At 43.5% G+C, this 11,101-nt stretch overlaps 1 protein-coding gene across 1 annotated transcript; it reads right to left on the bottom strand.

Annotated features, from left to right (window-relative positions):
• Window positions 1-719: 719 nt before the first annotated feature.
• Window positions 720-10,751, bottom strand: OSTM1 (osteopetrosis associated transmembrane protein 1). The gene is made up of 6 exons (XM_017830190.1): window positions 10,409-10,751; window positions 7,434-7,548; window positions 5,886-5,983; window positions 4,707-4,871; window positions 3,732-3,897; window positions 720-3,425 (listed from the first exon to the last, which is right to left on the bottom strand). Exons 1-6 carry the CDS (start codon window positions 10,742-10,744, stop codon window positions 3,370-3,372), a joined length of 936 nt encoding a protein of 311 aa, XP_017685679.1. The 5' UTR covers window positions 10,745-10,751; the 3' UTR covers window positions 720-3,369.
• Between the last annotated feature and the right edge of the window lie 350 nt (window positions 10,752-11,101).

Below are 11,101 nucleotides of genomic sequence, written 5' to 3' on the forward strand. Positions count from 1 at the left end.
CAATTACTCTCAGAGCCTCTGCTCCACTCATTAGGTAAATCCTCCGCTCTTCCCACTTGCCTTTCCCCTGTGCTGATTTCCTTTCAAGCTTCTCCCCCAAGCATACAGGCAACCAGAACAGTCCCTAGTTTTCCAGCTGAAGCCATACCTCATGGACCGGCATTACAATTTCCCCAGCCTTCCTGGAAGTCCCTTGCAAGGGATACACTGAGATTTAAATTTGCCTTTGAGAAATCCACATCCCACCACTAGTGCACAAGGCTCCTGCCCTCAGGCGAGACACCGAGCTCTCTCCACGGTGACGCGCTGCACTGCCGTTTTTAAAAAAATCTTGCAGCCTAACAGCAATCCAACACCAACTCCGTGCCTGCTGACACTGAAAGTGGCCAGTGCAGGCAACCAGAAGCCTCCCCACAAAGACAGTAAGTTATCCCCACCAGCCTTACTCAGGCACACCCATCCAAGAAACTCCATTGCAACTAACAGGAGCCTTTCCATAGACTCCAGGAGGCTCTGACCCAGCTAAACTCCACCCTTTCTCAGCAGTTGCCATTCATTTGTTCTGTAATTCAGTACAGCACTGCTCTGAAAACATCTTTCTGATGCTGTTTTCCTGCAAATGGAATAATGGGGAATAATAAGCAGGTGCTTCTGAACGCAAACCCAGAACAGCATGAGTATAAAACTACCATAGATGAAGCAAGTAAGTAACCACACTGTTCATTGTTTATTGACAATCTTTATTACAGCTGACTTTCCATGTTTAGAGGTTTCCTAGTAAGTACAAATATGAATCGAAGTGCTATCCCACAGTAAGAAATTTTTATTTGCACAAAAGAGATACAAACAATCAGTATTTCAAAGTTTATGCTACTTAATATATATAATACTAAAAAGGCAAAAAATAAACCAAGATGAAAGAGTAGCAGCAAAAAGAATTCTATTTCTCTTTCAACACAGTCTCTGTGCTTCCACATTTCTCTAGCAAATAGAGTACAAAGAGAATTCAATCCATTTATATATGAAATATCCTACCAAAAATATAACACTGTGTAAAGAAAGTTAGTAGTACAAAGTTTGGGGCAGGGGAAAAAAAAAGAGAAAAGGAGAAAATAGATGTATTATTAAAAATCCCAAGTGTAAACTTTGCTGCTGCTTTAAAATCAAAAACAAAAGTCACATGAGTATTTCCGTTTGGCTTGGGAGCGAGGAAAATAAGAAAAGCTGATTTTTTTTTAAAGTGCTTAAGCACCATATCCAAAAGTAATGACTTTCAGACCTACTTAACATGAATGTGCTCAAAAAGCCACTGCTTACAGTATAAAAGCTGTCATTCTGAAATGCTGCACATTCAAACTGGCTTTATCTGCACGAATGAAAGATTCCTTTGAACAGCTCTCAATCATATGATGTCCCAAATCAATGTAATGCTATTAGAGCAGGCAGCTGAATTAAGTCCCAGAAAGTTGAAGTTTAAGAATAATAGATATAAAAAAAAAAAAAATATTTTTTTAATTTAAAGGCAGCACGCCTCTCCCAGCCACATGAAGGTAACTTTATGCAATAAGCAAGAGAAACAGTTTTATGTTATTGTTGTAAGCTACCTAAAACAAAGTGACTGTTGATCTCGCAATTCACATGTTAAGCAGCAGGAGATAGATACTTCTTACTGACAAAACACAAAAAGGCAATTGTGGGTGGGACCAATTGCTAACACAGTATTTTACTTATTATTAAACATACTGTCAACTTGACTTCAAAATAAATAGTATGTCCTAACAGAAAAAAAAAAAAAAAAAAAAAAAAAAAACCAAGAAAACCAATTATTTGAAGAGATTTAGGACTGTTTTGTTACACTGTTATATATTTATTTGAGCCTTAAAATAAAGGAAAAATGTAACAAAGCAAATCAAATACATAAGACAATTTCATGCGGGGTTTTGACAGACATCAGACACAGATTGCAAGAGAAATTTAAATTTTTTTAGCCATTTAGTAATGGCCATTATTTTTTAATCTCAAGGTTAGAAAACACATTTAAAAATTGGAGCAAAGACTCTGGCATTCATTAAGCCCAGGTACTGCTATAAATCATTTCAATCCCACCACTCTCCCAAATCAGAAATACAATAAACAAACCGAACTGGCAGTATTGCTGCAGCCACTGAATTGTGCCCACAGAGTGACAGCAGCACTACCCATTCCTGCAGTTATTGCACGAATTTCTCCATCAGCTTTGGAATTCTGCAAGCCCAAATTTGTTTACATCCATCTATTTCACAGGAATAATATTTTTACACTATTTCTTGAAAGTCACCAATTTCCAACACAGTATATTCGTTGTCCTTCAGAACAGTTTTTAAGTTAAGAGAACCCAAAGGCGACTTCTCCCCTACAAAGTTCCTGTAAACACCTCTGTATTAAGCCATAGCAAGTTCTAGAACAGGAAATTCAGCATCTCCAGTGAATTGACTTTACCTCACTTCTCCTCTACAAAAACATTTAAAAAAACCCAGAACACTTAATAATTAAAAAGGAAAGGAAATGGCACAATAAAGACAGTGAAACATTGTAACCCAAACAGACACGTAAAATAAACCTCTGAAAAATATAGCATTTGAAAAGCAATTATTTTAGCGGTTAAAGTGTGCAAAAGACTAAATATGCCACCTGTTCCAGAGATAACTGAATACTGTAGCCATCAATGATTACTATTCAAGTCCAGCACTGGCAGTTGTGCTGCTTTTGTTGTTGTTTTGGACACTACATATTACCACTTTCTCTTCATTTGTCATGCCTTTTTGTTTGTTTTTGTTGTTTTTTTTAACAGATCCCAGCAGCATGACTTTACAGTGGTATAGGAAAGATAGGAACTTTTTCTTTTTTAAAGGTTTCCTGTCCATCCTAAGTCTGAATATTATGTGAAATTAAAAATAATGTTTTAAGCAAGAACATCAAACATTATTTCAATTTTTGCCTGTCTATCAAAATCACCTCAAAAAGATTCAAAATCTCATGTTTTCGTGAAACAAATATGATGAATACAGGAAAATACCATGCAAGGAAAGTGTAGCTATTCTATTGATGTGAAGTACAAAAGCTTAGAAACAGAAAAACACCCGCTTCAGTCCGAGACTGAAAAAAAACACCACAGATTTTTCAAAACCAGAGTCCATACAGTGTCACACAGCCCTGCCTTGTCATGTTTGTTAATACCCTCGCTTAGAAGTCAGACAGCATTTTGTTTAACTTGTGTTGCTCTGTATCATTACACTAAACCATAATTAACTCCTCTTTTGTGCCGGCCTCATTCCAACACAATTGTACCCACTGTATACCAGCAGCAGTTCTCAGGTTTTGTTTTGCAGCTCAGCTGTATTTTTCTTGGATGTTCACGAGACTGGCATTTGACTGGATGCGCTTGGCTAGAAAAGGAAAAATTATATGAAAATTAAACACTAAGAATTCCCTAAAACTAGTCTCTCCACTCCCTCTATTTATCCGACACAGACTTGCAAACAGCTTTCTGTTCACGTCCAGAAACTTTAATGAAAAGATACGGCTGAAGCTCTTTCCTACCCTTCTTCAGGGGACAGCAGCAGACTAATAGTTGCTATTAGCGCCGTCAGCACAGCTGCAGGCAGATCTGGCTGGGCTCCTCTCCCACACGAGCCAAGCAAATCCCTGGCACCACCCAGCTCTTACAGTGAAATGCCAACACCACCACTTACGCAAAATGAGTATCCGTTTCTTCTGCTTTGAGTGAAGGAAGCTACTAAGATAAAAAACAATAGGTAGGAAGAGAATAAAGGATGAAACTGCAATCACTGGGACTGTATCACTGCAGGGAAGAGAACAGTTGAAAGTCCTGCTCCAAAGCTTCCGAGTGATGTTCATCTAAAAGGAAAACATAAGCAAACCATGAAAGCAAGCACATGCATTTTTTTCTGTGCAGCATGGCATGGCAAACACTCAGGCCTCAAGACATTCAAGTGTTCAAATATCACCTCAGAAAACAGCACTTTAACAGAACTCCCCCCAAAAACAAGCAAATCCCTGGAAATGTAGAAACAGACAACTTAGACGAGGCCAAGATTTCATATCAAAACTTTTACAAGCTTCAAAAACACAACTATACTCAGATACATGCAGACATTGGGAAACAGGCATGTGGCTCACTGACAGCCTGTGGAGACAGGACTAATCCCACACTTTTGACAAGCACTCCTTTAGCCCAGCCACTTAAACTCCCACAATATACAGAAGCTTTTTCCAAACATATGTCATCAGTGCTGAGGACCTCTAGAAACAGCTGCTACAATAAGGAATCAATTAATACACCAGCTAGAACAATAGCAGTAAAGCTTCATATTAAAAGCCAGAAGATTAGGAGATTTTTTTTTTTTAAATCCATCCCTTTCACAGTAACAAGAAACGAAAAGTGCAGCTACTCAAACTGGAACGCACTTGGGAGATCAGGAGCTTCAGTCACGCTCCTGCAGCCCCAGCTGAGGACAAGACCCAGCAAGGCAGCCCCACCAAGCTAAATTCCCGCCATGGGACATCAGCCTGCCAAAGGCACTGCTGCCCATACTGCCCGACACCCAAAGGGAAAAGCCAATCCCTAGCAAGACAAGCACAAATGGCTGAGATTAATAAAGATCCCCATGACAAGGCCTCCGTGCTGAGTCTTAATAAACACTTACTGCATCTTCCACGTCGATACATAAGTGTGCGGAGTGCCCAGACTCATCACTTTGCCTGTTCATCCTCTGCAAGTTGTTATACAGGTCATTCAACTTTGTGTAGGTTTCATTGCAGTTTTTACACACTTCTGTGTAGTTATTTGGTGACAGATAAACGGTTTGTCCCTAGGGTTATAAAAATCTGCATGAATGCTGGTTTAAGGCATTACAAAAAAATTGGTTTGATTTGTTAGGTTGCTACTGCTATATTGACTGCTAGACTGACAGGGACAGACGGTGCCACACTGAGCAACCCTTTTCATCTGTGGCCTTCGGCACCTCCTGCACGCAACACAATGCACTCAAAAACAAAACTACAGTCTCTGAAGATATTTTAACACAGTCATGGCTGTATCAGCAACCCAATGACCACGAGGTCAAGTTCTAGTTTAGACACTCGAAGTGATCAGTAGGCTAAAGAAGGCCTATAAAATGAACAAGGCCTATAAAGGCACATTTCCCAGAAAGCATTAATAACAAAAAAGCAGTTCCCTCAGAGATTGTCCCGTACCCATCATTTCCCATTTCTACTACTGAATGATCCCGTAACTTGGCCAGTTTCTGATTGAAATGGAATATGCACAGTTTCTCAGGCTATATAGGGCATTTTCTCTTAGGATGATTACCACATTTATTTCACTAAGGAAGATATATTTGGCCATATTTGCAATATGGCCAAATTTTAACTACTCGTAATTTTAAGAGTCAAAAGAAATTTTACAACAATTTAAGGTATCTGGCCTTTCTGAACTAGTCCACATTATCAAAAGGATATTTAAAGACTGAATTTCTACGCCAAAACACAACAATTCTACAAAGAGAAAGAAAAAGAGACTTACAGCATGCGCACATGATATTTCTTACTGTATAATTATCAACTACGGTGAATTCAGAAATTCTGATGCAAAGTAGCATTGCAATTACATACAAAATGAAGTCAAGGTAAGTATCAGTTAGAATTAATTTTAAGCTCTCAATCTGTAAACTGCGTTTTACAGAACATTGTTTTATCTGCCTACAGTTCACAAACTCAGCAGCAGTTTATTTGTCTGGTTTGTATCTGCAGTTTATTCAACATCAATAAGATTTTGGTAGCAATTAGAGGATTTAGAGCTTCTCTTAAATACACAGCATAAATACCTGAAGGTTATGTTCAAAACACGTCAGAGATTTATTGAATAAATCCAGGAATTCTTCAGTAGAATTTGATAATCCCTCACTGTTATTCTTTAAACAATCTGTCAAAGAGAAAGAAAAACATCAGGATATTCTAATTCCTAACATTTCCACAGCTGGCAAGCCCCAGACACTCCTGTAAAAAGAGCTCTCGACTATAAAGGACAGGTCTAGTCAACACTGCGATTCCTTATCTGCCTGCCATTGATGTCTCAGACCTGCTGACCTAACTCGTCATCGAGAACACTTTTCAGAATTAATTGGCCTTGATTAAGTGAAAGATGAAGACTATCATCAAGAGCTTTCTGAAGAGGGGGACTGAATTATCTTTGGACTTTGAGATAAAACAAGACATTACTTTTATTTTCCAGCCCGCAAATCTGGCTTTGCCCAGCAACAGTAGCAGCCATTTTGTGCACCAGCAGTGGAGATGAAACAGTGAGCACCCAGGAAACAGCCAGACCACAAACACAATAGTAGAAATCAGAGTGTAGATTATTATTCTTTAAGAAAAGAGCTGAGCTTTTCACCAGCTTTGAGGGGAGCTCTGGGGCTTTCCTCCCAGTCATAGGCTCAACCCTACCATGTTACTGCTTCCATCCATCCTACCCTGCTTTAGGTGCTCTAACCAGCCAGAGCCTCGAAAACAAGAGCATTTGGGAATTTAGGTGTTCAGCAACAGCATCATGAGAGTAAGCCAATATCCTAGAAAATTCTTCTGAAAGAAGCAAGCATCAGCAGCAGTGAGGGTAAGCATTCAGCCGGGCACTGGGCAGGCAGCACACAGTCCACAGGCTAAGCATGGCAGGACAGCACAGTCCACAGAGCTGCTCCTGTTCTGCCTTTCCAGCCCTCACAAACGAAAACAAACTCTTCTGGGCTCTCAAGGGATTCTGCAGCAAATCCAGCATCTTTAACACTCAGCTCCATATTGGTATTCCCACTCTTTCCTAGTGTACCTGTTAGTGCAGGGTCCCACAAAGCACACCAGGGGAATAGCAAACAGCAATAGTTTAGCTGTTAGCACGGCACAGCAGCACCAGCACTGGGACGTGAGACACAACTATGCACTTGGACACTCTCCACCCATAAAATGAAATCAAATCATGGCTGTGCAGGCAGATACTGTTCAACATGTAAGCATCCCAGAGTTAATAACTTCCCTAACAAACAAGGAAAAGATTCTTATCCAAGTTTTTTTAAAAATGGAAAGACGGACAAAAAACCACAATGAAGCTAAAAAAATTCTCCAGCAAAGTAAATCACAAGAAAAACTAGCAAGACTACTAATCTATTAACCTAAAAGAAATATTTATATAGCAACTAAGTTTTCCAACAGATTACTGCCCTCAAATTTTGGCCCTTACAGAAGAAAACCCTCTTGGAGTGGCTATAGTTTAGGATTTCCATGTTATCTACTGATATTCAAACAAATAAGTACAATTCTGACCTGTCCAATTTCTGGGGCTAAGCCATAACAGCAGCACAAAAGCTACAGAATGAGTCACATACTTGCACAGTTGGCTGCCTCCCAGGTTTCATTAAAGAACTCCGAAAGGGTCACAACTATCTGCAGCCTGTCTGAGGTCAAGATGCTTTTGGCACAATTGTGGCTCTCAGAAGAATTCTAGAAACAAAAGGAAACAACAAAAGAAGCAAACAAGTGTTAAGAATACAAAGGGAAAATTTTGAAACATAGTTTGCACAAGCACAGCTAAACAATCACACAACGCATCGCATCGATATTTTCAGAAAAGCAGAGCAGAACTGATGGAACAAAAATCTTTTGATCCTCCAACTCATACTGTGAACAACACAGCTTATTGCAAGTGGTCTCTGCAGACCTACTAGGAAATGCACACAAGTCAGTCAAAAATACACGACAACATAAAAAGAAAAAACAAGCACAAGACAGGGCCTTCTCTTCCAGGTGGCTCATATTCATCCACTCCTGGGCTGCTACCACAGGAGCCAGCTCAAGGCATGTGCAGCCAGAGAAAAGGATGGGGTTGTTCACTAGACAGAAGGAACACTTGAAGGAGCTGAAGCAATGGAGTGGTCTCAAACAAACCAAACCCAAACAATAGAAACAGCCTCCAAAACCACTGTACCAATGTACTCTACCAACAGCAAACTTCCCCCCAGTGCAGCAACACCAGGAAAAGTCCTCTGCAAAGCAGTGCCTGCGCTCACTCCCCCAGGCCTGTGGCCAGGCTGGGCTCTCATCCTCCCCACACACAGGCACCAAGCTCATCTCTCTCAGTGAGCCACCCAACACCTCACAGCAGTCTCTGGCACAACTCATATAGCAACTTATTCTCTGGACCAAGCTCGTAAAAAAGCAGAGAAAAATTATAAAAGCAGTTACAGAACAGGAAGTCTCCCAGTCAGAATTCAGACACGGAACCATGACCTCCAGTCAGCTGACTGCCATGCTCTAGCTCCTGGTTTCTGGCTGCTAAATTGACTTAAGCACTTCTCAAAATTGCCAAAGCTGCCAAAAGCCTCTTTGATAAGCGACGTGGAACATAGGAAAAAATAATCTCTTTAATGAGAAATTTGTTCCTTATGGAGCTTTACAAGAGATCCACTTTCTGCCTCTCTTTGTTAAAATGGGGTGGGGGTTGGGTTAAACAAGACCTTTCCTTTGGAGGCTCAACTGCAGAAGTCAAATATTGCCACATCTGGTAACTCCCACATTCACTGACTTTCATTTCTACTGAATTAGAGAAGACAAGAATGTTGCTTATCTGGGAAACTCTGGTTGCTTCACAAAGGCTCTAACTGTGAAATTTCCTCACCACCTGGGCTCATGAGTAGGAAAAAACACTTTACCAAAACTGAATCAAGTAAACCTAAATAATTCCTTACGTATATTTGCCTAATTGATTCTTTAATTAGCCTAGGGAGGAGGATTTTACATTTCAGAGATGTCCAACACTTAAGTTGGCTGCCCTTGTCGCACTGCACTCTAACTATTGTTAAGATAAAAACATCAGATACCTGACCACTTGTAATTGTGGACTGAGGTTGCAAGAGGTCACCTCCTTTATTTACTTGGTTAGTTAATCCACACACAGAAGGAAAGCCAACTGCTCTCTCATACAGATTTGTCTTCCACACCACAGAGTGGACCAGTCCTCCCAGGCTGCCAGTATTCAAGCACAGCAGATACAATGTGTTCATACATATTGTAAGTACTGGAATATGTTTGGCAGCCTATTCCTAGCCAAAATATCATGCTAAAAGTACCCAAGAGAATTGCATACTAAATTTTTCCCTTTCACACTACCTAGTCACTGGTACAAACAGCTTCCATAAGAGCAACAGATAAAATAGACTACATGTTTGCAAACTAAAACACGAGACCAGTAGCTATACATTTGCCCTGGAAAGGGCAATTACCAAGTGAACATCCATGCACTTTTCCAATACAAGCACTGGAGTGGTGAGGAGAACCGGGCAAACAACCCAACATCACCCAAAAGCAACACTTTTCCAACAACAGGTACTTAAGCTGTGAAAGGCTTTGCAGCTGGACACTGCAGCACCTGAAGTTTTCCTGCGTTTAAAAAGCAACAGATTTTTCTCATCAATTGCAATTCTAAAGTTTGGGATTCAGAAATCCCAAGACTGGAAGCACAGTCCAGGGTACGCACTGCTATAAATGTGCTCTCTTACCAGGGCACCCACTTCATCACAGATCAAAGGTCCTTTGGTCTGATCCACTAATGTCATCCTCGCATCGTCCCAGGAACTAACTTTTACAAATGGATAAACTGGGTGAGAACACACAAAACAAGCCATGAACCACATCCAACACTAAGAAATGAAAAAAAAAAAAACCACCGAAAACCAAAACCAAATAACAGTATGATCAAAGTCTGAAAACCCAGCTTCAGCCAAGGTTCTCCCACCAGGAGGGTGCATTGACTCCAGCCAGTGCTCAAGACTTCTAGTTTGCTGCCACACACTCCCATCACCTTTGGAGCCAAGAAAACCATGACACGGCTCCTTACAGATGATGTGCATCACTCACCACAGTTTCACAGACCATCCATTTTCCAAGAAGTGTCAGGCAACTAAGCTCTGGCAGTGTTCCCCATTAGTGCTATACGACATGTAAGCCAGAGCACTGCTTCAGCCACTGCTACAGCAGCAAGAACAGCTCAAGTTTTTCCACTTGCACAGCTTTTTTCTGCAGGTGGAGCTACTTGCCCCTGGCCGTGCCAGGAGCTGGCTACACGGACCACGCCACCCCACGGAGCAGGAGGTGGCCGTCACTGGCAGCAGCGATTCTCACACATTCCCAGCCTCTGCCAAACTGCCCTGTGCACGCCGGTAAGGCTTCTAGCTTGCCTTCCCGATGATCCCACCTCCACCCGACGTGCTCCGGCACTGAACTCCCACGGCTGGAAGCCTCAAGAGAAGGGCCTAGGCCCTCAGCCCGCCCCGGTAGCCCCGCACCTCCCTCACCCCGGACGCACCCCGACGGCGCGGGCGATGCTGCCGTACAGTGTAAGCAGACGGCGGTAGAGCCCGTGGCAGCCCTGGCACAGCCGCACCGGGCGGGCGCGCCGGCCCAGGCAGCCCGTCAGCGCCGCGCAGCCCTCCGCGAAGGCGGCCAGCAGGCTGCGGCACTCGGGCTCCAGCTCGGGCAGGTCGCCGGGCAGCCCCGCGCCCCACAGCTCCTCCGCCAGCCCCTCCGCCGCCTCCAGTGCCGGGGCCCAGCGCGGCTCCTCGGCGGCGGCGGCGGCAGGGTCGAGCACAGCGAGCGCCAGGACAAGCAGCAGCACCCCAGAAAAGCTCTGCGGCGGCGCCATGGCGGCCTCGCCGAGGAACCGGAAGTGCCGCGCCGGGAAGAGCCCGCCCCCGCCGCGGGGCGCCGCCGCTCATTGGCCCCAGCGGCGAAGGGGCGAGGCCAAAGGGCGGGGCCGCAGCCGGCCGGCCCAGGGGCGCGTCCCGGGGCGGGGCGGGGAGCGGCGGGGAGCGGCGGGGGCCCGTCCCGGCGTCCCGTCCCGGGATCTCGTCCCGGGACACGGCGCTGGGGCGTCCTCAGGGCCGGAAGCGGGTAGGGGCTGTACCTGTGCCCGGGGGATGTACCTGCCTCGGATGCGTCCTGCTCCGCGGGAAGCGCGGTGTCTGTGCCGTGCGTTTCATCTATTTCACGCTCTCTCCCA

Source organism: Lepidothrix coronata, unplaced genomic scaffold (genome assembly GCF_001604755.1).
Source record: "Lepidothrix coronata isolate B3197 unplaced genomic scaffold, Lepidothrix_coronata-1.0 Scaffold5, whole genome shotgun sequence".
Taxonomy (NCBI): Eukaryota; Metazoa; Chordata; class Aves; order Passeriformes; family Pipridae; genus Lepidothrix; species Lepidothrix coronata.